The sequence below is a fragment of the Sorex araneus genome, chromosome 2, assembly GCF_027595985.1.
Source record: "Sorex araneus isolate mSorAra2 chromosome 2, mSorAra2.pri, whole genome shotgun sequence".
In the NCBI taxonomy this organism is placed as follows: Eukaryota; Metazoa; Chordata; class Mammalia; order Eulipotyphla; family Soricidae; genus Sorex; species Sorex araneus.
The window spans coordinates 18368857-18396363 of NC_073303.1; the positions used below are offsets into that span (position 1 = coordinate 18368857).

The window sequence follows — 27507 nt, forward strand, 5'->3', positions numbered from 1 at the left end:
AGAACAGTGCGTCATTTGCTTGTTAGAAGGATGAATATCAGGGAAGATCAGAAGACTTATGAGAAGGCCATTACTATTCAAGCAAGACATGTGGGAGACTTAGAATAGTAGTAAGAGGGTCAGAAAAATAATAAAATGGATTTGAGGATTATTTAAGGGAGGGAGGCGCCCCTATGCAGACAACCTGAGCAGTAGTACCACGATTAAGGCCCTGGCCCTGCACGTGGCTAACTTGGGTTTGGTCCCAGCATCCCATATGGTTTGGGAGCACCACCTCCAGGAGTAGTGATTCCTGAAAATCCCTGAGTACAACCAGTGTGGCCCCCAAACAAACAAAACCCCCAACAAAATAAAGAACTTGTACACAGAACTGATTGCTTGAGACTGGGGAGATGATTCAATAACCAGAGCACATGCCGAGCCAGGGCACCAAATCCTTCCTCTGGTACTGCTGTGGGCCACTGTGTGTAGCCCACAAATCACTCACTTAAGGGCTGGATATTATAGCTGGCAGGGTGCTGGCCTTGCACGTGCAGTCTGGATTCAGTGCCTGGCACCGTGTGTAGTTCCGGAAGCCAGCCAGGAGTGACCCCTGGGTACAGAGCCAGAATTAGACCCCGAGAACCAGCGTGTGGCACACAAAACAAGGAGAGAGAAGAAATTTGAGGCTTATGTGCTGGTTGTAACAATGTGATGTTTATATTCTATCATTTTCTGCCTTAATTGGATACACTAATTAAAACTGAATTTTCAGACTTAATCTTACTTTGTCATTATTTTTCAGGAAGTTCTGTACCTGCTTCAAGTAGCAGCACTGTCCCTATTTCTCAGTCTTCCGGAGTCTGTTTAGGATTGGACAAGTTCAAGAAACCCGAGGGAAGCTGGGACTGTGAAGTATGCTTAGTGCAGAATAAAGCAGATTGTACCAAGTGTGCAGCATGTGGAAACGCGAAGCCAGGCACACAGGCAGAGTTTAAAGGTAAGGTACTGGTAAAGTACCTCCTCCCTTGCCATTCTAACTGTAGTTTTAGTTTCTGGGCCACATCCGGTGGTGCTTGGGGGCTATTTACACCACCACATGGAATCAGGAATTGAATAGGCCTCCTGCAAGCAGCTCCTTGTGCTATCTTTCTGACCCCAGAATTGCCATTTGAACCAGGTTGCATTTTGTATTTGATTTTGGGGTCATACCTGGCAGTATTCTGGGATCATGCAGTGCTGGTGATCAGACCCAGGGCACAGGTATGCAAAGCATGCTTTCCAGTTTACTGGCTCCAGCTTTGGTTTTTAAATTATTCTCTATTGAAAATCAGTGTAAGTGTTCAGAACTTTGTGTCAGGTTCCCTGGAAATTAAAGTGTTCATATCTGCATATAAAATATTTCATTTTACTTCAGTCAAAATTTGGACAAAACCTGAAAGAGGGGTGTGATTTTTAGATTTGAATGGGAAAAAATGAGTGATTTTAATCTCTAATAGAGTAGACTGATGTACTCCATAGTGCACGTTAAGGGCATTATAATAGAAGTGTTAGGGCCGAAGAGATATTCAGGGTTAAGGTGCTTGCCCTGCATGTTGCTGGTCCTTGTTTTAATCCCTGGCATCCCTGGGGTCTCTCAACCCCCCAGAAGGAGCCCCTGAACACTCCTGGCTGTGAGCCCCCAAACAAAAGACAGGAACACGAAACGAGTGGTAATTATATTTTGGAATAGCGAATTTCAAAGTTTTTGGATGGGAAACGGAAAGCCAATCATCTTTGATATTGTGAACTACCAAAGCACTTTTTCTTAAATTACAGAATAAAAATACTAATTACAATCTAGTAAGTTAATTACATGATTAATTAATTGCATTACAGCTGGTTTGGAAATACCATTTGGGTGATCACTGCTTTTCAGTTCACTTTAGCTCACTGTCTAGCAACCGCCTTATGACCTGGTTCTCATAATTTCTGGCCTGTTGTGTAGTAATCATCATTCTTGTAAATCTTTTTGAGGCAGTGATAACTATTATTTAGACTTCTTTATTTTAGCTTTTGTTTGTCACTTAAATATTTTAGACACCACAGTGTACTCTTTTGTTAATTCAACATTCCAATTAAAATTTACTTTGGGTGCTGGAGAGATAGCACAGCAGGTAGGGTTGCCTTGCTTGCCTTGCATGTGGCTGACCTAGGTTTGGTCCCCAGCATCCCAAATGATTCCTGTGTACTGCCAGGAGTAATTCCTGAGTGCAAAGCCTATGGTAACCTCGGAGCATCATTGGGCGTGGCACCACAAAAAAATTTAGGTGCCAGAGATGGTATCATGGTTATGTAAGATGTTTACCTTGCATATACTCAACCTGAGTTCAATCCCTAGCACCCCATATAGTCTCCTGAGCAGAGAGCCCTGAGTACCACCAGGTTTGACTCAATCCATGCCCTCTTCACTCCCTTTAGACCCCAACATTTTTTCCTTTGGGAAAGAAAGTATGTGGGTTGAATCTGGAATAGTCCCTTAGCATCCCCAAAAGTAAAAAGACTTGGTAACCACTAAAGGGGAAAATATAAAGATGAAGACTTAGAAAACTTGACTGTCATTTTTGTTTACATTTGGATAAGCAAGATAATAGACTACTAACTTGGCACTCTTTAAATAATTCTTGTTTTTTGAGTCAAATGTTTCCATTTTAGTTTATTCAACTATAGGAAAACATAATAGTACCAAGATTTTGATCACATCAGTATTCTGTGTATCTTAAAATATTGTTCTTGCTCATGAAATATTTTTGGTTTCCTTCATGTTAAATTTAAAAACAAAACTTTGGCTGGGGCCAGAGAGTAATGTCTCCTGCCTTCCGTGTGGCTCACCCCATTGGATCCCTGGGACAGCATATGGTCACCCCAGCTCTCAGCACTACCTGAATACCACTGAGTGTGGGGCCCCTTACCTACCCACGCACATGCATGTGTGCGCGCACACACATGCACATGAGAGGAGACTATCAGATGTGGCACATATGTAGCATGCCGTCTTGGATCCCTGGCACTGCTGAATGTTACCTTGATGGTACAAAGCCTTCAATCCCGTATCAACCAAGTTGAACTGAGTGTAGCACCTAAGCACTGCTTGAGAGGCCCTATTAAAAAAATATATACATATATACATATATAGTTATGTTTGGGGATCACATCTGAGGGTGCTTAGAGCTGATACCTGGCTCTGTGCTCAGGGATGAGTCTTGATAGTCCTCGGAGTTCAGTATGTGGTGACGGGGCTTACACCAGGGTTAGCTACGTGCAGGGTATAGGTGTCTTCACCTGTATTATCTCTCCCACCTCTCGTCACATTATTCCCAAGTTGACTCAGATTTATTGTCATTGCTAATAGTCTTTAAATCAATCTAAATTATTTGTATGTCCCATTTTTGAATTTTGGGTGGACAATAAAACTGCATTGGTCTTTTATTTTCAAAGGCTTTGGTACATCTTCCTCATCTTCGAATTCAGCCGCCTCAGCCTTCAAATTTGGTATTCCATCATCCTCTTCTGGGCCCACTCAGACTGTATCAAACACTGGTAACTTCAAATTTGGAGATCAGGGAGGTTTCAAAATAGGCGTGTCATCAGATTCTGGGCCTGTAAACCCCGTGAATGAAAGCTTTAAATTCCCTAAACCAGTGGGAGATTTTAAATTTGGAATTGTGTCTGATTCTAAACCTGAAGAAGCTAAAGATACTAAGACTGACGATAACTTTAAGTTTGGACTAACCACTTCTTTAAGCAATCCAGCTTCTGTAACACCATTTCAGTTTGGGGTATCTAATCTTGGGCAGCAAGAAAAGAAAGAGGAACCACCTAAACCATCACCTGCAGGCTTCAACTTTGGTGCCGCTACTGCTAACACCACGGTGACCTCTGATAGTAAGAGCAACTTCAGCTTTGGAACCCTGGAAACCAAGAGTGTCTCAGCGGCTCCTTTCACGTGTAAGACCTCCGAAGGGAAAAAAGAGGAAATGCCTGCCGCCAAAGCAGCGTTCACTTTTGTCAACACAGAACCTGCCCCTCTGCCATCTGCCTCATTGTTTGTTTTAGGAAGGACAGAAGAGAAACAGCAAGAGCCTGTCACTTCTACTTCTTTAGTGTTTGGGAAAAGCACTGATAATGAAGAGCCAAAGTGTCAGTCAGTGTTTTCCTTTGGGAGTTCAGAGCAAACCAAAGATGAGAATTCTTCAAAGTCAACCTTCAGTTTCAGTATAGCAAAACCATGTGAGAAGGAAACAGAACAGCCACAGCCAACAAAGGCCACTTTTGCTTTTGGAGTTCAAACCAGTACTACAGCTGGTAAGAATTAAATACTTTTTTTTTTTTTAAACAAAATGTCCTTGATATTTAAACAAATGTAGCAAGTCAAAGAATGCATTACTCTGAGCATAGAGTTGTAGTAATGGAAAACTCTGAAAAGAAGCATGGGACTTCACTTTTAAATTCTCCAAATTGCTATAATTCTGAATAAGTTATTTGTCGATCAGATCTTCACTAGCAAAAAGCCCCACATTAGCACATTTGTTCATGTATTTCTTCATTGGGGATTTTCTCATCAATTGATGCATAGTGTTTCTATTTTTAAAGCATTTTCTAGCATATGCTGTGTTTTCTAATAAAATCCTTGTTTTCACTTTCACTTACAGTTACAGATAACCCAACATTATTGGGCATGTGAGGAAAGCAGACAAATACAATCAGTTTCTGCGAAATAGAATTACGAGAACTAAAATCCTGAAGAAAAAAGTGATACAGCATTAAAAAAAAGTCATTCCCTGAACAAAGTATCAGGGGGAAAAAAATTGCTGATAACCATATTAGAGAACTGGAATTACCTAGAATGTAGTTCAGAATAGATTGTCTATACTAGATACCTAAGTTCCTTTGGAGTAGCAATGGAACATGGAAGTTTTCATTATAGAAGATGAAAAGCTATAGAGAAATACTGAGTGACAAAAGAAAATTTTCTTGATTCAGTCTAACCCTATAAAAATCAGTAGCTTTCCTCCAAATCAGTGAATCATTGGATTCCATATGCCATTTGTATTTTGACAAAAATACTTTTAATTTGTATTTTGTAATAACTATAGAATATGCTTGATAATTTATAACCTTTACATATCAAAAGCATATGACTTCCTGATTCAGAGTATTCCTCACTCCCCAACATAATTTCAATTCTTAGAGGAATTTTTTTTAAATTTTTTAAAATTTATTTATTTTTTATTAGTGAATCACTGTGAGGGTACAGTTACAGATTTATACATTTTTGTGCTCATGTTTCCCCCATACAAAGTTCGAGAACCCATCCCTCTTAGAGGAATTTTTGTGGAGTTTGACAAGCTAGATTCTTGAATTTTTAAAATTCTTATAAAAGTGAAAACGCACAAGGTTTTATGGGTAGAAGGATGTGTATACAATCAGTTTTGTCTTCTTCATGCAGCTATAAAGGTGCAAAATTAAAATCATGTAACATTAACTGAGGAAGTGGAAGCACATAGATTTAATGTATCATAAAGGTGAGGGAAGGACCATTAGTGCTACAGAAAAAATTTACTATCATTTAGGTAAATTGAAGTATTGGTGGCAAAGTATAAAATCTTACTCATGAAAGAGCAACAATCTCCCACTGTCTAAACTTGCTGTCCAAACACAGTTTCCACTTTTATTTGTATTGAAATGATATTAATCTGAATGCTCAGGCAGAATTTCCATGAGCCATAAAAGATAGTTGCATTTATTACAGAAAATTTATTATAAATCATCATTTGATGAAAAGCTATTAAAATTTATACAAAAACGATTGTTTTCTAGTAATCAGATTATTGGGTAGTGAAAACCTACTTTCAGAAATTAAGTTGCTTGTAAAGATTTGTGTTGGTGAATTTTTGTCTTGCAGATCAAGGTGCAGCAAAGCCGGTTTTTAATTTTTTGAACAGCAACTCCTCTAATGCAAGTACGACAGCTACTTCAACTGGTGGTAGTCTATTTGGTGGCTCCACCACTTCCTCCACTGCGCCGGTGACTGCCTTTCTGTTTGGACAGGCCAGCAGTACTGTGAGCAGCTCTGCCTTTGGCAACAGTGCTGAGTCCAGCACATCTCAGTCTTTGCTGTTTCCTCAAGAGAGCAAACCAGCAACCACCTCCAGCACAAGTACTCCTGCCACCGCGTTTGTCTTTGGTTCAGGAGCCAGCAGTAATAATACTGCAACCTCGGGGTTCAATTTTGGAGCCACAACCACATCTAGCTCTGCAGGTAGAAATGAAATTTCATATTACATGAAGATACATATTATAAAGAGATTGGCTTGAATTACAAATGTGTTCGTTCTTAGCAAATAGTTGGCCGATCATGATTCTCTTAGGTTGTCTATACATGAATGTTGTAGTTATTCACCATGTGGAGTATGTTTATTGTAACTCAGAAGTAGTTTTTCTAATTTCAAGAAAGCAAATCTTGGGACTAGAGATAGTACAGCAGTTAGGGTGTTTGCCTTGCATGCGGCCAACCCGGGTTTAGTCCCTGGCATCCCATGTGGTCCCCTGAGCCCCACTAGGAGTAACCCCTGAGCTTTCCTGAATGTGTCACCCCCCCTAAAAAAAAAAGACAACCCCCCCCCCCCACAACGATGTTTTCCCAAGAGTTCGTTTTTAAACCTTAACTTGTAAGAGAAACTATCTGATGGGGCATTAGTTCTTAGGCATTCACACATGTGTACAGCAGTAGCTGACTTTTGCCATGTGTTTCGTTTCTGAGTAGAAGTCTCAGATATGTTCTGAATCCTAAAATTTTTTGTTGTGAATTGAGTTAATGTTGTGATGAAAGTTTTATATGAATTCTATGTTTGTTTGGGGGCCATACCCAGAAATGCTCAGGGGCTACTTCTGGCTCTGTGCTCAGGAATTAACTCCTGATGGTGCTCAGGGGACCGTATGGGATGGAGGGGATCAACCTCGGGTCTGCCTCATGCAAGGCACACCTCAACCTGCTGTAGTAGCGCGCTGGCCCCAAAGGATGGCACAGCTCTGCTAGATAACTTTTTTTAAGTCATTATTTGAAACTTAATCTTGATGGGATTTATTTAGCAAAGTAAGACTGAAAAGAAACTTTAAATTTGCTTTTCAGTTTTTCAAAGTTTGGAGGGTCACCTCATTTTAGCTGTCACAGAAATGAAGTCCTTCTTTATCTCTGTAGGATCCTCCTTTGTATTCGGCACTGGGCCTTCAGCACCATCTGCCAGTCCAGCCTTCGGTGCTAACCAGACCCCGACATTTGGACAAAGTCAAAGTGCCAGCCAGCCTAATCCGTCAGGCTTTGGATCCCTGTCATCCTCAGCATTGTTTTCTGCTGGTTCTCAGCCTGCACCACCTTCTTTTGGTACGGTGTCAAGCAGTAGCCAGCCTCCTGTGTTTGGACAACAGCCTGGTCAGTCTGCATTTGGCTCGGGAACAGCTCCCAGTTCTGGTGAGTGTCAGTACTATGTTGTTCGTGTCTCTATTTAGATTTTGTGTTATCTTAAATGATTTTTAGGTGCTAGGCAGATGGCTCTAAAGGTGGTGATTGGGAATTTTGGGTTTCATCTTCACTTGCTGTGTCGTCCCCCAAGGATTATGACATGTGAGCTCCATCCCCCAAGCCCCCATTTTATTTTATTTTAGAACTTTGAAAGCATGTATATATTTGTTTTGTCTTTGGAATTGATTTGTAGAGAGGAATATTGAGCCTCTTTACCTATAAACAGCAGTTCCAGCTTTCACATGGGTAATTTTTTTTAAGATGGTGAAGTGTTTGACCAAATGTAGTTATTCTTTACTCTCTGACGTAGGTTCTGGGTTCTTTCAGTCTGTTTTTACCCGCCTGAATTTGGGAACACTATGACCAGGATTTCTCCTGTCATAGTGTTCTGCTTCAACATCACATGATGTTGAAGCTACCCTACTTTATGGTTGGATTTGCTTTTGTCAGTCTTGTGTGGTTTTGTTTGTTTTGTTTTTTGCTTGTTTTGGGGTTGCCACATGCAAAGCAAGCGCCCTGTCCGCTGTGCTATTGCTCCAGCCCACTTTAGTCAGTCTTAACCCAGCTGCAGTAACTTGGCTTGGGACAGTCTTGCCACATTGTCCTGTGTTAGTGACTTATTCATTGTAATAGCCTGCTACTTGATTTGCATATTCAACGCATTCCTGGGACAAAACTGTTTTTTACTTTGGCCCTCCAAGCAGTGCTCAGGGGATCCAGCGATCATTCCCATTGATATTTTGGCCTTGGCGGGGTGGAGGGGTGGGGGACCTTCTCCTGTGACTTAGGAAAATATGTCAAATCCCATTATTTTCTCAAAATTGTTGTTAATATTTTTCTGATTGTGAAATCCAAAAGAAAAAGCATATATGGACAGTGTGATGTTGAAGCAGTACTTTGTGGAGCCATAGCCTAGAAGTCCTTTTTATCACTAAATATTGCCTCGTTTTTACTATGAATGAAATGGAACTGTTGTCAGTCATTGCTTGAATCCTCGCACGCCCTGCCTTTCCGTAATGTTCATCTGTGTAGATCTGCTTTCATTGTTGTAGATATTACTATATCTACCACATTTGGGGAGGATGCTGCCCCCACATCCTTTATTGTTTTATTTTGAAGTGTTATCTCTTGTCTGAGGATATGAGTGAATTGATTTTTCTTTTTAACCTTCCTTGTTTTTGTTCCTGTGAAGGGGTCATAGTTGGGCCGCATCCACCTCGTTGGGGAGGGGTTGTGCTTCTTGGCCCCCGAGGCTTACACATCTCCTCAGCAGCAGTGCTGGGAATCCAAGACTGCAGAGCTGTATAGTTTTCTGCTCACCACAGGGACTAGCCCTGGGACTGACTTTCGCAGTCTAGACTTTAAGGCAGGCTTACCTAAGCCCCCGAGCCTTCCTAATGCCTCAAGAGCCCTCTCAGCCCTTTCAGAATAGTTGCTTATTTATTGTCCTATAGATTGGGGGAAAGTTACCTTTATTACTGTTATGATCTCTCTTTGGAAATACTTACCTCAAATGTCTGGTACTTACAGGTGCTTGAGTTTGTAAAAATTGTACTTTTTAACACAAAGTCTGCAACTTCACTTTGTAGACCGGCACTGGACAGTGAAACCACAGCTCTCTTTTCCCACCAGCGCTGTTCCTCTCCGCTGCTACTTTGACTGTTTTAGTACTTAATGTAATTGGATTTATGCAGTACTTGTCCTTTTGCAGTAACTTGACTTTGAATTCTTTCTAGATTCATCTGTGTTCTTGCATATTGCTAGGTTTCCTTTTTTTTTTTTGCTTTTTGGGTCACACCCGGGGATGCTCAGGGTTTAGTTCTGGCTCTGCACTCAGGAATTACTCCTGGCGGTGCTCAGGGGACCCTATGGGATGCTGGGATTCAAACCTGGGTTGGCTGCGTGCAAGGCAGACGCCCTATCCTCTGTGCTCCAAGCCCCTATAGGTTTTCTTTTTTTAATGTAAAAGAATTTGGGAGGAGTTTGGGGCCATACCCAGTGGCGCTGGGGTAGGTGGGAGACTGCTTATGTAGTTCTTAGGGTTCACTCCTGGTCAGTTTGGAACCCTGTGGTCCTTGGGTCAACACCCTGGCCTTCTGCACCAAAGCCTGTCTCTGCCCTTTGAACTACCTCTTGAGCTGTACACATGGCTATGCCGATGTTTACCGGTGAGGAACCTCCTGAGAAATGCATGCATCTGGCAACTTGGTCATTGTGCCCTGGTTAGAATTTTGACAAAGATAGAACTACACGCTTTTGTTTATAATCAGAAATCCATCTCGGGCTTCCGAGATGGGGTAAGTTGTGTCACTTTTCAGTGGTCACAGTGCTATCTAATGGAGAAACTGAAGATTATTTAATCTTTTCCCATGCTGGGATGGAACCCAGAGTGTCACCCATGAAAGGCAGTCCGCCAGTGAGCTTCATCCTAGCCCTTTATCTTAATTTTTTCCTTTTGGGAAGCCTGCTTCTGCAGTACTCAGCCACTGGGTTAGCAGTTTCCTGCTGAGGGACTCAGGCCCCCACCCACTCCCCCAGTAGCTTTCAGGGCTCATTTAGGACTGGCTTTGTCAGTCGAGTTATCCCTCAGCCCCTTCACTTCTTTCACTGGTAATAGAGCTTGGCCCTTTGTGTATGAACATCAGTTATTACTGGAAGAAAATTGCTTGAAAAAATTGGTATGTTTATTTAATCACGTTTTTCTACTTTTCTACTTGAACTGTTTTAGGCTCCGTTTTCCAGTTTGGCAGCAGCACCACCAATTTCAACTTCACAAACAACAACCCCTCGGGAGTATTCACGTTTGGTGCCAATCCGAGCGCACCTGCAGCCTCAGCGCAGCCTTCTGGCTCTGGGGCCTTTGCATTCAACCAGACTCCAGCAGCGTTCACAGTGGGGTAAGAGACCTTGTTGGCAGTTGGCGAATTTAATCTACTAACAATGTGCGTGCCTGTGCCGTGTCTGTGTCTTAGAGTCAGTTCAGTGTTGTCAAGAATGTCCTCCAATCCCAGTGCATTGCTTTATGCTTTTATGCTTCTCGTCGTATGAGTGTGTACAGTGTTGCTTGGATGTTTAGCTGTGTGCCTCGTTGTGGGTGTAGTGTGTAGTGTGTATACACAAACACATACTGTCTTATATGTACATCAGAAAATGTGTTTGTTGTTTCACACACTCCTGTCAGTGGTCACATTGAGTGTTGCAGTTCATAAGTTTTTCCTTAGCGTCATGTCATGGCTTTTATTTTTTTTTTTACAGGTCAAATGGGAAAAATATGTTTTCATCTGGAACCTCAGTTTCTGGTCGCAAGATAAAGACTGCTGTTAGACGCAGGAAATAAAGGTCACAATGGTGTTAACAGTTTTAACAGCTGTGCCCTACTTCACATACTGGATTATACTATGCTGGGGTTGTCTGAAGTCAGATCTGCCCAAGACTTCTTTAATTTTGGGACTTTCTTTTCTCTCTTTTTTTTTTTTGGTAATAGAAATCCCGTCCTCTCATTTCCCCAATCTCTTTTAAAAATAATAGCTAGACTGGTGACTGATTCTTCGGCAAAAATGTTTTTCGATTCAGCAAATTATTCACTGATATGGCATTGGCTGGCTGAACCCAGGAATAAACCCACTTTGCGAATGGCTTTGTATAGAACCTCTTTGTCAGCACTCTGTGTGCATTGCTATGCGTTTATGGAACACATGGAAATTGTAATTTTATCTGAGGAATTCTGTATAGGTTAGAGGATGTTGAAATGAATGATTTCTCTGCTGAGTTTGTGCTGGTGTATGTGTGAATTGAGTGAGTTGGGTGTATTGTGCACTAAAATTTTCTGATAGAGGAAGCCTGATTACAGAAGAGTCCATGCTAAGGACTTGTTAGATCTAGTTCCTTCTCCATTTAATAATTACATGCTATTTCTATATTTTCATTCTTCTACCACCTGTCTTGCCTTTTTCATTATTTTATTATGAAAGTTGTGTAAATACAATTTTGTTTCTGTACTTTTTTGGCATAACTAAATCTGTGAACTTGAAATTTTAATTTTGTGTTAGAAATGTTTTTGTTGTTTGTTTAGTCTTGTCTCAGATTTTATTATGTAAATCCCATTATTCAAAGTTGCCTAAATCCATTTGGAAATCTTTAAAAAAAAATTGGGGATTGTTAAAATGAATTTATTGGCTTTTCTGATCCATTTTTGTTTGGACCAAAAACCAGTATTGTACAAAGTATTAAGCATATATTTTTATATTTACTGAAATGGACTGTGGTGACTTTGGATAATAAGGAAAAGTTTAATATTAAAGCCATGTTTATTACAGTATAATTAACATGTTAAACCATGGGATAAATGCCATCAATAAAAAATTATGAAATACTTTTGGTTCTAGTGTTAAATCATAATGAAGATTCACACACAGTGTTAATGAACAGAAACTTTTTTATTATGGTTAACAAGTCATGAGTTAGAGAAATGCCAAAGAATATATTTTTAAGTGATTTAGACAACTCCTAAGGTGGAGAAAGTGTCTGGATTTACAACAGATAAGGGTACCCTGCTTTTTGTCTGGTGCTGGGAGCCATTCCTACTTTGCCTATCATAGCTTTGACATAGCTTTTTGAAATTTAAAAATAAACAGTCATTTCTGTTTGTCCTTGTATCTTTCTTGCTAGTTGTTACTGAGCTCTTGTAGAACAAACTTGACTGGTTGATTTTGGAAGTTTTAGATTTCAGATTTCTGTTGTAAGGTCTTTGGACTTGGTGCTCTGGTACAGCATCTGATCATTTTATTTGAACCATAATTTGCTGCTTTTATTTGTGCTGGATTCTTAGTTTAGAAATGTAAAATGTTTGAGCTGTTTGGTATGTTTCCAATGAAAAAAATATTTTTCTTACTGAAAATACTTTAGTGTCACTATCAGATGTTCTGCAGGTATAAATTTTTGTATTTGTAATACTCTTATTCATGGACTTGTTTTGGTGGGGTCAAAAGATGACAAATGTTGGAAGAGGTAAATGGAAAATTTGGTTTTAAAAGTGAAAAGTTAACACAATGCAGGTTTGTTTATTCTAAGCCATTCTTGAGGCCCACGTGGACTAAAATTTTAGGGTTTCTGCTCCAGAAATGTTTTATGTGGGTTTTTTGTTTGTGCCACAGCACCATTGGGCTTACTCCTGACTCTTAGGGATCACTGCTGGCAGTGCCCCGTTTGGGAGAGGCCACTGTATGTGGTGGAGATTGGTCCAGGGTTGGCTCCATGCAAGACAAGAGCCTTCCCTGGTATCCTAGTCAAAAGTATATTGTAGAACCTCAACAGACTTTCATCTATTTATGGGGTCTGCATTGGCTCTGAAATTCTGCCCCATTAGCACTGGGAGAACAACTGTGATGTCAACGCATGACACTAAGTATTATGCTAGATTATTTTGAGTAACATATGTCAAAATGTTTTTCCTGGACCTGTCTAAATGCAGTAGAAATTTTACAAAAGGCACCAGTATGATGATTAGCATGTTTAATGAATTTAAATGTTAAAATTGAGAAAATGCTGTACAGAGGGTCTTCCTTCATATGACAGATGTAGGAGGAGCTTGTCAGTTTCCATTTCCTTGTAGTGTAAGACAACTTCTATACATGTTGACAAGCCCACATAGTTACAGATTGTAGTTTGACTGGACTCATACTGTACTGTCTACAGGTTTCAGATCAGCCGTAGCTTATAGCTACATGTTTATTCTTTAAAATTTTATTCTTGAAAAATCTGTATGTATCCTCCTTTACACATGAAAGTTAGGATATGAAATGCTTATTAAGATTTAACTTCCCTAGAGGGCCGGAGCAATACAAGCAGCAGGTAGGGCATTTGCCATGCATGCCAATGAGTTGGGTTTGATCCCAGGCATTCCGTATGGTCCCCTTTTAGCACAGCTGCTGTGACATCAAAACGAAAGATTGAACTTTTCCAGTTGTCATTAACTAGCTATGAGATTTTTGCACTTGCAATATTTTTGTAAGAAATGTGGACCATACTTCACTGGTGTTAGTATGTTTAACAACTGTTCAGGGCTGGACTAAGACTGGTTTGATACTAGGCTCATTCTGAAAATTCAGAAGACAATGAAAAGACAATGCATATTTGGGATCCAAGGAATGTGATCCAGGGTACAGAGATTTAGGGAGAAAGCCTTATACAAACCACAACCACTGAAAACAGGATTGGTTTTTAGTGGTTTAAGTATTGATTAGTGTAACCTATTCTGTACATAGTTAATAACTGATAATCCTTATCAGTTCTCAGAAGCTGCCTGGATCAACTCTCAAGTCTTCGGCCTAATTCAAATGAGATCACATAATAAGCTTTCCCTGTAATGGTTCATCAGCTCCATTTTAAAAACGGCTCACAGATGTCAGCTTTTCACAACTACAGGTAACTTTTAATCTGTATTTCTGAACATAATCCTATTGACAGCAGCCAGTGATAGAAGAGCTGTATTTGGAAGCAAGAGAATTTAGAGCAACTTTTCTCACCCATCCCCACTCCCTGGCAAAATAAAACCCAAAAAACAAGAACAAAATCCTGTGGCTCCCCTAGAGCAAACTTTCATAAATGGCAAAGCAAAAACACATTGGTGACGAAATTTTTATTAATAATACAAATTAGTGGCATATAAATTGTTAAAAGTAGAATGCTGAATTTTATCTATAAGTAGGCCATCAGATACTGTTTGTAGTTTGTTTTTAACTTTGACTTGCTTTGCGGGGGGGGGATCCACACCTGGCAATGGTCAGGGGTTACTCCTAGCCCTGCACTCAGAAATTACTCCTGGCAGTGCTCAGGGAACCATATGGGATGCCAAGAATTAAAAACACACACACACTTTGAAGTAAAAAACTTTATTCGGTAAATACTAAGATTTTGGCCTTTAGTTAAGGGGATGGGGAACTCTCAAGTAACTAAAATGGTAACTGATATTATTAGGTACAGTTGTCAAAAGAAACAAAGGATAAGTGTAGCATGAAAAAATGAGCCCTTTATTCCCAAGTAGCATGTGGTTTAAATTTTCAACTCCTGTCTTTCTTCTGCTGCAAATACTTAATCATTAGTGAAACAACTAGAGCTGAAACGATTTTTGTCCTGAGATGAAACTCAAAAGAAATGAGCCAGAGGATCATCATAAATATTAAACACAAACCTAGGAAAACTGTGGTAACACAGAAAATGGTGAATCAAAAGCCTTTTTAACATGTCCAGAAAACTATCTTCACTGGTGAATTCTGTCAAGAACTTTTAAGATTCATCCCCAAACTCTTCCATAAGAACCGATCACTCCAAACCAAACTCATTTTAGGAGGCCAGATCCTAAAGTGGATAAATTCATCAAGGACTATGTATTCAGAATTCCTCAACAATATACTAATATCAAATGTGACTTATTTCAGGAATGCATGGATGATTTAAACAAACCAGTGGTATGTATGAACACACACACATATATACACTGAGATGGACATACGGTTTTTACCTTTCATATTGGCATGGGTAACCATGGATAACAGACCACAAGACAAACTAAAGACAACATGATACGTGATGGTCCATGTTCAGGAATTTAAAGAATACAGGTAAAAAGTCCACAGTATTAACCTACCTAAATGCATCTGTGTACTCAAGGGGATCCCTACCAAAATTCCAGTGACCTTTTCCACAAGGTAGAGAAAATAGTCAGAATTCCTCAAGTAGCTAAAGCAAACTCAAGCAAGGCTGGAGACCTTTATCATGCTCCCCAGTATCAAGCTTTACATCATTAAAACATTACGGTATGAAATGAAATCAGAACAATGGACAGACCTCAAAAATCCACAAATAATCGTTCTGACACTATCAGGAGAAAATATTTCCATAAGTGATGTTGGGACAGCCACAGGCAAAGCAATGAAATTTGCCCATTATAAACAGAAATGAACTCAAGGATTCGAATGTAAAACCTGAAAACTAGATGGAAACAGGCAAAAAAAAATGAACTCTGGTCTTAGCAATTTTTTCAATCACTAAAGCAATTTTGAAAAGGGGAGCTACAATCCAAGCTAAAAAACAGTATTGCTCCAACAAGCTGGAGTGATAGTACAGGGGTTAGGATACTTGGTTTGCATGTAGCCGTCAAGGGTTTGACACCTAGTACCCCTGTAGTCCCTGTAGCCCGCCAGGAGTGATCTTGAGTGCAGAGCCAGGAGTAAGCCTTGAGCACCACTGGGTGTGGCGCCAAAACTCAACAAAAAGGAAATATACTGTACTGAATAGGACAATGATTAAAGGGCTCCATCCCAAAATATAAACAATAGTTTTTTAAAAGACAACTAGAGGGGCTGGAGTGATAGCACAGTGGGTGGGCGTTTGCCTTGCACGCAGCCGACCCAGGTTCGATTCCCAGCATCCCATATGGTCCCCTGAGCACGGCCAGGTGTAATTCCTGAGTGCAGAGCCAGGAGTGACCCCTGAGCATCTCTGGGTAGTGACCCAAAAAGAAAAAAAAAAAGACAACTGGAGAATTAGAATACATTTTCCCAAAGACAGCACAGAAAACATGCTTAACATTAAACACCAGGGAAGTTAACCACAATAACTATCATTTCATACCTGTAAATACCTGTAAGAATGGCTGTCTAGACTAAGATGTGGGTGCCTTGGGGCACTGTTGGTGAGACTGTGAAATGGTGTATCAGACCACTATGAAAAACAGCATGGAGATTATACTTTAAACAGAAACACAAACCAGCAGTTCTAGAAATTTATTCAAAGAAAATGGTAATACTAGTTGAAGGACTAGGAAAATAGATCAAATGGTAGAGCACGTGCCTAGCATGTGAAGACCTGGGTTTCTATTCCCAGCACCACATGGCTCTTGAGCACTGCCAGTTGTGATCCTGGTGGCCCCTGAGAAGCCCCTACAAAGCGGAAAAAAAAAAAAAAACATGTAGCCAGGGAGCTAGCTCACAGGGCTAGTGTGCACATTTGCATGCTGGAGTCTGGGTTCAAACAACAGTACCACGTGGTCCCCTGAGAACCCCCAAGCAATGTGCCTGGAGTGTAGCCCATGAGCTCTGCAGGTGGGCTACAAAACAGAATTTAACAAAATTCTCAGCTTGCAGGATGACACGCTCCCATGTTAATAGTACTATTCACAACGGAAACAAGTTAGGCGGAAGACAATAAATTATGGCAATAACAGTGAAGTGTGGCGTATTTAACACTGAGCTGTTAGCGAATTTTTGTTGAGTGATCAGTGTAACCCAGACAGTAGAAAAGTCTACCCTCCAGGCTACACTGTATGGTATAGCCATTTGAGACTATTTCGTGATGTACGAACAACCTCACTGACCAAAATGCTGGATGCGATTCTTTACAATGAAATATTCAGCTATAGAAAAGAATGAAATCTTGTCATTAGTCATAATGACATGCTTTGAAGGCATTATGAAGTCAGAATATATGTGAAGACTTCAAAAGAAAAACAAGCTTGTACAGAGAACAGACATTATCAGAAAGCAGGGGAGCGGAAAGTATTTTCTTTACTCAAGTTATATATGGGACTGGAGAGCTGGTCAAGGGCTAAGGCGCTTACCCCAGTTTGATCACAGGCACCACATTTGGTCCCCCCAAGTGCTTCCAGAGTGACGCATGAGCATGGACAAGTGAGGCCCAAAAAACAAAGTAATGTTTAATTTCTAATCAGTTAAAAAATGAAAGTTTAAAGACAAATCATTTTTACAGATAGGTTAGTTCTCAAATACAGGTTTGTTTTTTAAAAATCCTTAATATATGGATGAAACTCAGATGATTTAGAAGTCAGTGCCACATAACTTGAGTAATATTCGAAAGGTTTAGTATCAAAAAATGTTGGCTTCATTTCAAGTTGCAGATTTGCCTTAACAAGGCTTGTTTGCTTGCTCTTCACTCATCCAAATGGCCCACCATGAACATTTATCAGCCTGTTTTCAAGGTGTAGTAGCCACTTAGGCTACTTTTTAGTAAATATATTAAGGTTTTTCTAGATGTCTGTTCTGTGGCTTTAAGGCATGTTCACTGAAATGTTTTTCTCACTCATCTCGATTCTAACAAGATATATATATGAGTAGTGCTTGTACTATGAAGACAACTTTTTTCTGCCCTAAGAGTTTTAGCATGACAATTATTTTACAGAAACAGCCATTTTGTAAATAAAATATACTTAACATTCGGTTCCCCCTCCAGAACCCAAAAGAAAGAGGTAGTTCCCCCCCCTTCTCCGCTATTTTGTCCCACAATCTGTGGTTCAAACTCTCCGTAAGTGCTAATTCACAAATGGAAATAAACTTCAATTCTGTTGTAAGACAAAGGAATAATACTTCTGTTTCACAGGGATACATAATCTACTTGAATCCTGAGATGGATATATATGGTTCCTATATGAATACAATCTAAATCAGTATCAAATGCCGAATATTTTACATAACAATACTTGATTGCTTTTGTTTTGAAGTCATCTGAAGGAAGTTAGAACAAAGCTATATTCCAGAACTACATGACCAAGAATATTTCAGTTTGTATTCCCAAATCAGTGGCAAAGTACTACATATACCATTAAGTGGTAAATCTAAATATTTCCTAATTTCTACTCTAATTAAAAAAGTTACAGGCTATTGTCCCTGCTTTGAAGGGGTATAACACTTTTATCTTCCCTGAGGCTGCAAATGACTGATCTGCTCAGTATTTTGACACACACCAGGCTTTCTGTGATGTGGTATTAATATAAAATTATTTTGATAAACATGGTTTATGAAATTTTACAATAAAAAGGCATTAGTAAGGCCAATGTTAAGGTTTTTATAATTGTCCACTGCAAATATTTTCTTAATTTAAAATGTCAAAGAAAAACCCACTTAAGAAAATGATAGCATATGTTTTGCATTAGTTATTACACTTAAGATAAAAAAAATAAGGTCTACGTTGATTGTTAAGCAATCTAATGAACTGTCCAATACAGATTAGTGTTTCTAAATATCAGAGAATGCCTAGGAAATGAAACTTTTAGTACAGAGCTAACTAGACCATCTAACTGAAGTGTGCATAAATACTCCACAACTCTGCTTCAACTAAAGAATAAATTAAAATGGCAATGTATAGTGTTACTCTGCTTAATACTTCCTTCAGTTCATCATCCCTGGCAGACCCAAAGTGTCCACAGAACTAAACACCTTAGAATAATGTCTGAATGTGCTAGCATGCCTTTGTTTAGAGAAGAGCAATAGGAAAATTGCCAACATTTCGAGGCTACTAGTATTTAATCAAGAAGTTTTAGGATTACTTAATGCCTTAATCTCAAATGTTACGCAACTGTATGAAGTATAAAAAGAAAATAGTATGTCACTATCCTGTGTATACAGGCGTTATCTTCAGAACACTGAAATGCACTAATACTTTCTTCATGCCACATACTGGGAATTTAGTTTTACAGTAAATACACAACAGTTTGATGTCATTCCCCCCACATATCTATAGTTTGATTCAGGGCACGGAAAACACTTGCAACATGAGTTTTAAGTTAAATTTACAGAAAATGTTTGCTTCCCCCCCCATTAAAGGCAATCACTAACTTACCTTTTCTCTAAAAGAAAATCAATAGTAATAGAGCAATATGACAGTACTTTTCCATTGTCATGCAAAACTTCCCCCAAATTACATTTTTTAAGCTTTAAGTATAGTTGTAAAGTTTATCATTCTCACATATACTGCAGTATAGACATAAAAACTTCCGGTAAGGGAACTGCCAGGCTTGCCCCTCTTACCCCTTTATCTTGCAGCTAACTAATCACACCTGGGCTGGAAGATTATCAAATCTGTGTCCTTTTTCCCCAACTCCCACATAAGCAAAGACAATTTCTCCAAAAACTGCTAAGTAAAAGATGAATAATGTGTTTACAAAACACAACTGGACATTTTCCATCATTTTGGGATAAACCAAAATAAATCTTTGACGTTTCATTTGGAGATTTCAAAGTTGAAAATGCTTCCAACAAGTTCTAATGCCTTAGATCTTAAGAAAGTATATATTGTCCACTGAAGATTACAAAACCAGTTGCCTTCTTTTTTATCTAAAAATTTTAACACTTGAATTTAACAGGTTTTTCTTCTGGAAAAGTTCTTTGGCATTCAAGTAAAATCAATACTTTCAGGATATCCACCTGCATCACACTGGAGTGAATGCTTTAATTTCAGAATCAATTAATATAACCTAGGGATACTGATGGCCTTAATACATAATTGAGTCTTGCATTATTCCAGAGAGCACGGAATTCAGAGCTTTGGCATCATCTGACCCCATTTCTTTTTACCACAATGGTTCCTGCTACAATGTCATAAGCTGTTCGATTATGCTGAAAAAATAGCAGCGTGATGAAAGCAGGGAAAAAGGAAGCAATAGAAAAATTCTTGATCAGAGCTCTGATAGTAGACCTAAAAATAATGCAAAAAAATCATGTTATATACCAACCACATAATGATTAATATTAGTCTAACAAGTTTCAAATGCAAACTTTAAAACTTACAGTATAACTGAGAAAAGTTTTAAAAGTACCAAACCACCTGGGCTGCTTTTAGACTTAACATAAAGACTTCAAAATGCTCACATGGAAAGTAATAATGTGCTTTAGAATGTGAATCCTTAGGCCAGAGTGAAGGCATTTGCACTGGTTCCTTCCCCTGACATCACATATGGTGCCCTAGGTACAGCCAGGGGTAATTCCTGATTACAGTTAGGAGTAACTCCTGAGCACTGCCAGGTGTGGCCCCAAAACCAAAAAGCCCCCAAAAGAGAATGTGAACCAAAGGTTTATGATATTTTGCCAGATGAATAACTGTTCTCTACTTAACCTTTTCACAGTCAATACTGTTTCAGCTGTGTTTAAATTGAGTACGTTCACTACAGTTCCACTTTCTAGTTTCTATAAAAACTACTACACTAGCAAATTATTGTGTATTTCTTTTTACTCAGTTCTTTCTTGACGGGATCCTTTAGGCAAGAGAGTGACTACTGAAGGTAAGGCATTTGCCTTGCCTGCCACCGACCTTGGTTCAATCCATGGAACCACGTCATCTCCAGAGCACCCCTGAGCAAAGTCAGAACTAGCTCCCAAGCATTATGGAGTGTGGCCCAACCCATCTTCCCCGCAAATAACAATAAACTTAAAAAAAATTTCAACCATTATTCAGAACTGTTAGAATTCTGCTTATAAGTATCTCAAAAGCCTATAGTATAGCTGTAGCTGAATGGGGGCGCTTAATTTAGTTACTACTTTTCTATCTTTTAGTTACTTTTCTACTTTACTACTTGTGTGTCACATAATAGTTCCTATAGGAACGATCTTATCAGGATTAAGTTAATACATACACAGTATATGTGATTTTGTTTGCTTGGGACCACACCCAGTGTGTTCAGGGTTTATTCCTGGCTCTGTGCTCAGGGAAGACTCCTGACAGCACCTGAGAGAACTGTTTCTGGTACTGGGCATTGAACCTGGGTTGGCTGTGTGTGTGGCAAACACCGTGCACACTGTACTGTCTCTCTGGCTTTCTGTGTTCTTAACAGTGCCTGGTGCTCAAGAGGTACTCAATAAGTATTAGCTATAATATTAACTCATTACTAGTAGCCAGAATGTCAGAAGATCAAGGCTTCTTCTAGTCTCATGTTCAGGTCTTTAGTTAAAAATCAAGCTATGAATCATTCTGGCACCACTTCCAACCAGTATCTTGTTTAACGCAACTGATAACCACCAGTCAGAGGTCGACGGATAGCCAAGAGTGCTGAGTATCTCAAGCTCTATCTCTTAAGAGTAGGATGCATGCAGGCAGCACTGTCAAAATTTTTACTGCCTATTCTATGTGATAGTGACAGGTATTAACCAAATGGAGGCTCGGTGGTGACTTACCATGGTAGATATGGAGCACAGATGAAGGTACATCACCAGGACCTAAATCAGCCTCCTGTTAATTACTGTGACATATTTCATTAAGTATTATTTTTGAGGGTTGGAGAGTGTACTTGAAAGAAGGCACTAGCCTTGCATGGAGCAATGGGGGCCACAACCCTGGTTTGCATACCTAGCATACTGCCTGAGCACCACCAGGGCTCGCTCCTGAGTATAGCCACATTAAGTGCCACTAGTGGCCAAAAAAAAAAAAGTTCTCCCCCAAATAATTTTGAAAATGTATACTGAAGAGAGTTCTCCAATTATGTAACTGAAAAAGGCTGTATTTTAAAGTTAAATAAATGAAGGGACCAGAGAACACTCAACGGGCTGGCAAACCCATTTTGCATGCCTGAGATGCAGGTTTCATTCCCAGTATCATAGGGTCTTCCACAGGAAGGTATGATCCCAAAATGAAGAAAAAATAAATGTAAACCTATTATGCCAGGAAGAAAAAAAAATTACCAATATTCTAAGAATAATTTATGAACTTGCCACATTTAAAATTTGTTATTTTCATAAGCAGAGTAGCTTAACTAAGAAAAATAACTTACGTTGTAATGCTAACATTTGAGGAAGGAATCACTAAAACCCGACTTGGTGCAATAAGCACTGATGTATCACATGTCACAACTCGAAGACCTAGCAGGAATTTTCCTGGGGTGGCTCCGCCTGCTCCCCAAATGCAAATAATCTAGGAAAAAAAGGTAATTGAACAATAATTTTCTGGTTCAATTTAAGCCAATTTTAACAGTAAAATTTTCTGTAATATTACTTTTTTTAAAACCTTCCAAGTTGAGATGGAAGTTCATACTCTAGTATGTCAATATTAAAAATATAACACTTTTTGTTACTACCAATGCTACAGTAAATAGAAATATTTTTTAAAAAATCAAGAAGCTTTAAGTCCAGTTTCAGACTTTTAATGCTCTCCGTAGTTCTCAACATCTTCAATCCCACAATCAGTTGCCTTCTGTGTTTGCTATTATCCAACATATTTCAAACTCCACAGAGCTTACTTAGAAGTATAGTTTTGAATCACAGACTGAAACATAAGAAAACTGAATTGTCTCCAATCATAGTTTTTTTTTTTTCTTTTTTGGTTCACACCCGGCAACGCACAGGGGTTACTCCTAGCTCATGCACTAAGCAATTACTCCTGGCGGTTCTCGGGGGACCATATGGGATGCTGGGAAGCTGGGAATCGAACCTGCGTCAGCCTTGTGCAAGGCAAACACTCTACCTGTTGTGCTATCGCTCCAGCCCTCATAGAGCTGTTTGAAACTTGAAAAGGACAGCTAATATTTGGAAAAATGAGAAAATCAGAGACATTTTTAAAGACATGAATTTAACCTTACATTACTTTCTCATCTTGAGCTGAGCCTAAAATTAGACTTTCAAACACAAATATTTAATATATATCTTACGACTTACCTCATAGAAACAAACTAGTAATCTGTATATGAGAGCCACAACCATCATTTTCTGCAAGTCTTCCATTGATGTATCTTCATCTATTTCTTCTATTATATAATGCATAGCAAACTTAGAGATATCCCTATACAAAATAATAGTTTTGGTTTATTAAGAATTAGTTACCAGAACAGTCGCATTATTTTTTGCCCACATTAGTTTAAGTAACAATTTAAAAAAACTTGCGGAGGGAAAGGCTATCAGGACCAGGCTCAAACCAAGCCCTTATGTATATGAAGTGTGTACCTACCACCGAGTTAAATCCATGGCTCCTCAACAAACTTTAAATAAAATTCTAAGTAAATATTTGGGTTCCCAAGTTAGCTAGTTTCACCAAACATTTATAGCTAATTCAACAAATAAGCAGCACTAGTATAGCACTGTACTATCCTTGGGGCTTTAAGGGTGAGTGAATTCAGTAGTCTTGACTTTCACAGAGGTTTTAACCTCAGAGGAAAAAGCAGAACAATCATGAAATGAAATCAGGACCAAGGTGGGGAACCACATGGTGCACTGGAAACACGTCACAGGTACATTTCATCAATGACGCTTTTCCCAGAAATGACATTTAAGCTAAATTCTAAATGATGAGAAGGGGAGAAGTTCAAGAGCTGGAATAATAAGAGAAAGTAATCTTGGAGCAAGTGGGTAACAGAAGCTATAAGCTGTTGTTTTGGGTCAGGTATTTAGTGAAGAAACTGATTAAAAAAGCATCAGGAGCCGGAGAGTGTGTACAGGGTGGAGGGAGGGGTGTGCGCATGCAGCTAGCCCAAGACAGATCCTCTACATGATACAGTCTCCTGAGCACTACCAGGAGTGAGAACAGAGCCAGGAATAGCCCATGAGGACTGTCAGGTGTAACCACTTTTCTACCCTCCCTCTCAAAAGGTAAAAAACCTAAGAACATCAGTTAAATCATTAAAATTTTATTCTGGGAGCAGAAGCATGTGGCAGACCCAGGTTTAATCCCTGGCACCGAAAACAGTTCCCCTTACCCACCAGGAGTAATCCCTGAGCAGAGCCAGGAGTGAGAACCACTGGGTGTGACTCCAAGACAGAACAAAAAACCAACAAAATTTTATTACAGTGGGAAATCACTACAGGGTCTTTTGGCAGCAAAGGGGCACAATAAGAATTTGTGATCTTTTTGGTTTTACATCAGATTTTATATTGTCCTAAGCAAACAGTATAAGCAAGCAATCCCATTTGGAAATGCCACATAAGCTGATTGCTAACAGTTCATTTACCAAAAACCCTGTCTTTGGGGCTGGAGTGATAGCATAGCGGGTAGGGTGTTTGCCTTGCACGCGGCCGACCCAGGTTCAAATCCCAGCATCCCATATGGTCCCCTGAGCACTGCCAGGAGTAATTCCTTAGTGCAGAGCCAGGAGTAACCCCTGTGCACCACCGGGTGTGACCCAAAAAGAAAGAAAACAAAAAAACCTTGTCTTTGTCTTGACATACACCAAATGGCACAGAATTTTAAGAAGGACATTATATTTCACCTAACAGAATAGTTGAATAATAACAAAACAAGGTTGGTTGGCTCCATTTACCTACATTTGATAAGTGAGACTCACAGATCTTGCAAAATTTGCTTGTTTTGCCTATGTCTAGTAATGTTTTTTTAACCAAGGGCGGGAAAACAAATCTGACAAAAGCTTCTATTAAGAAATCATGACACTGGCACATCAATTAGTCACTTGCAAGTGTGAACAAAACTGAACAAAATGAGATTTCCAGACAATAGGGTATTAAAATCTTCCTGCAGGTGACCTTAACTTACTTTATTCCACTGAGGTGCATAATGCTTAAGACAATGGTTGCCTTTATAAAGAAGAGAATAAAGAAATCCACCATTTCTGCCATAAATCTGTGGGCCAAGGATGGAATAACATACTCTCTGCCTGTAAATTAAAAAAAAAAAAAGTTAGAAAAACGAATCCACAAAGCCTTAGAATGCAAGTATGTAATAACGAGGAATGTAAAGTCAATGTACCATCACAATCACAATATCCCATTAATCACCGACTTCTCGGGTAGGCTCAGTAACATCTCATTTCGTCCTTTTCCTCAGATCTTAGGAGACTATTTCGACTTGGCCCTCCTAAGGATGTTGCACTGGGGGCTCTTCAGGGTCAGGGGAATGAGATCCAGCTTGTTACTGGATTTTGCATATGAATACACCATGGGGAGCTTGCAAGGCTGTCCCATGGGGGCAGGAAACTCTCAGAAGATTGCCAGTTTCTTCTAGTGGGAGAAGTAGGCCGCAATGTACCATAGCTAATTGAAAAAAATAAATTTTGGTCTTGCAACTATTAGTAGTGTTATCGAATCTATTGCTAACACTAGCACCTAGGGCAGTACTCTTGGCTCTGTGCTCAGGGATCATTTCTGGTGGGCTTGGGTTATCTACGTGATGCTGGGATGGAACCCAGGTCGATCACACACAAGGCAACCGCCCTACTCACTGTGCTATTGCTCCGGCCTCTTCATTGGACAGTTTAAAAATTGCTTTCACCACCCCACCCCCACTTAAAATGCTTAAAACACGTTGTCCGATTACTTAACTGAATCCATTTCACTAAGGGAATCAAATGAGTGTCTGGGGGTGATCGCAAGTCCACGACTAAACTGGACCATAATTAAGGAGACAATCAGCACAACAGGCAGTCCCCATGGTCTTGCATTACTGTCTTCACTTCCAAGGTCAGGCTTCTAAGGGATAAATCCCATCACAGATATGACAGACCTACGGTCTTCCCCTTAAGTCTGTCACCCCCCAGAACATTCTGCGGGGGGTGGAGGGCATTCAGTGGGCAACTAGGTCCTGCCCGCAACATCTGGGGCAGCACCCGGATACCGAGGTCCTGCCCAGAACATCTGGGTCTGCACCGGGAAAACTAGGTCTTGCCCACATCAGGGGCAGCACGGGGGCAACTACTCCCTGTCTGGAACATCTGGGGCAGCACCGGGGCAACCTGGGCCCTGCCTGCAACATCTGGGGCAGCACCGGGGCAACCTGGGCCCTGCCTGCAACATCTGCGGCCGCACCGGGGCAACTGGGCCCTGCCTGCAACATCTGCGGCCGCACAGGGGCAACCTGGGCCCTGCCTGCAACATCTGGGGCAGCACCGGGGCAACCTGGGCCCTGCCTGCAACATCTGGGGCTGCACCGGGGCAACCTGGGCCCTGCCTGCAACTTCTGGGGCAGCACCGGGGCAACCTGGGCCCTGCCTGCAACTTCTGGGGCAGCACCGGGGCAACCTGGGCCCTGCCTGCAACATCTGGGGCTGCACCGGGGCAACCTGCGCCCTGCCTGCAACATCTGCGGCCGCACCGCGGAAACCGCGTCTGAGCCTGGAGCTAAAGGAGCAGCAGCCAGTCCAGCGGGTCCAACGACCCGTATCGCGGCCAACAGACCGCCTGCCCGCCGGGCCGGGGGGGTCAGTGCAGGCCATTCTGGGCCGGGCCGTCCTTGTACCACCTCCCCGCCCCGCCCCGTCCCGCCGGGGGCGCATTCCCGGGACCACCGGGTAGGCGCGCGACACCCCCTCCAACACCCCCCCGCACGAAGCGGCAGTGGCCCCTGCCTTCCCCTCTCCTCGTAAACGAGCAGCAGGCGACCCCCGCGGGCGCGGCCGAGAGGGGCGTGCCGGGGGGACCCCCCCCCACCCCACCCCGCGCGCGCGCCTCACCTGCCTGCCGCCCAGTCTCGCTCGGGCTGCGCGAAGGGGCGGCGGCCGCGACCCTCGTCAGCGGCGCGGGGCGGACGGAGCCCGGCACGGGCGCGGCGCGGGGCCCCAGGCCCGCGGCGGGCGCGGGCGCGGGGAGGCCGGCGGGCGCCCCCGGCTCGGCCCCGGCCCCGGCCGCCGCGGCGCTCAGGAAGTAGAAGGGGTGGTAGTAGCCGAGCGGCGGGGGCGGCGGCGCGGCGGCGGGGGGCGCGGCGGCGGCGGCGGGGGCGCTGGTGGGCGCGGGCGGCGCGGGCGGCGGCAGCGGGGGGCTGCAGTAGGGGAAGGCGGCCAGGCCGCTGTGCCAGGTGAGGTAGCCGCAGTACGACTGCCACAGCCACTCGTGCACCTGCCGCGAGTACTCGCGGGCGCTCAGCCGCGCCGGCCGCTCCCGCTCCGCGTCCCCGCGCTTGGCGGGCTCGCGCGACCCCTCGGGCCCCTCGCTGGCGCCGGCGGGCGGGCAGGGCGGCCGGCCCGGGGCCTGGGGCTCGGCCGGCGGCCCGGCGGCGGCGGCGGGCGAGCTTCTCAGGGAAGGGCCGGGCTCGCGGTCCCCGCCGCCGCCGCCGCCGCCGTGGTCGCGGTCGTGGTCGTGCTGCCCCGGAGGGCGGCCTCGCGCTTCCTCCGCGCCCTCTGCCATCGTCGCCTCAGCAGCACCGTCGGCGGGTCCTGTCAGGGAGCCGTCGCCCGCCCCCGCCGCCCCTCCCCAACAGCCCACTCGCCACCACAGCAGCCGCAGGCGTCAACAATTCCGTCGCCGGAAGCGGAA

General features: G+C 41.8%; 2 protein-coding genes across 5 annotated transcripts in view; one reads left to right on the forward strand and one right to left on the reverse strand.

The window, feature by feature from the left end:
* Positions 1–11912, forward strand: part of NUP153 (nucleoporin 153) — a 64818-nt gene extending 52906 nt beyond the window's left edge. For all 4 annotated transcript variants that reach the window (XM_055124977.1, XM_055124979.1, XM_055124978.1 and 1 more), the window contains 6 exons: positions 785–979; positions 3457–4323; positions 5924–6280; positions 7220–7489; positions 10269–10437; positions 10796–11912. In XM_055124977.1, coding sequence (XP_054980952.1) covers positions 785–979; positions 3457–4323; positions 5924–6280; positions 7220–7489; positions 10269–10437; positions 10796–10877 — 1940 coding nt within the window. In that variant the 3' untranslated portion in view covers positions 10878–11912. The remainder of the gene's footprint in view (positions 1–784; positions 980–3456; positions 4324–5923; positions 6281–7219; positions 7490–10268; positions 10438–10795) is intronic.
* A 5320-nt stretch (positions 11913–17232) lies between these two features.
* Positions 17233–27507, reverse strand: FAM8A1 (family with sequence similarity 8 member A1). The gene is made up of 5 exons (XM_055124981.1): positions 26709–27507; positions 24797–24917; positions 22972–23095; positions 22092–22231; positions 17233–20026 (listed from the first exon to the last, which is right to left on the reverse strand). The coding sequence occupies exons 1-5, from the start codon at positions 27376–27378 to the stop codon at positions 19882–19884; spliced, it is 1200 nt and encodes a 399-aa protein (XP_054980956.1). The 5' UTR covers positions 27379–27507; the 3' UTR covers positions 17233–19881.

Excerpts from the sequence above, each read along its gene's own strand:
- FAM8A1 (XM_055124981.1), bottom strand. The coding sequence starts at position 27,378 with ATGGCAGAGGGCGCGGAGGAAGCGCGAGGCCGCCCTCCGGGGCAGCAC. Across the intron at positions 22,232-22,971 it reads TACTAGTTTGTTTCTATGAG|ATTATTTGCATTTGGGGAGC; the intron begins GTAAGTCGTAAG and ends TTTTTTTCCTAG. Across the intron at positions 20,027-22,091 it reads TCAAATGTTAGCATTACAAC|GTCTACTATCAGAGCTCTGA; the intron begins GTAAGTTATTTT and ends CATTATTTTTAG.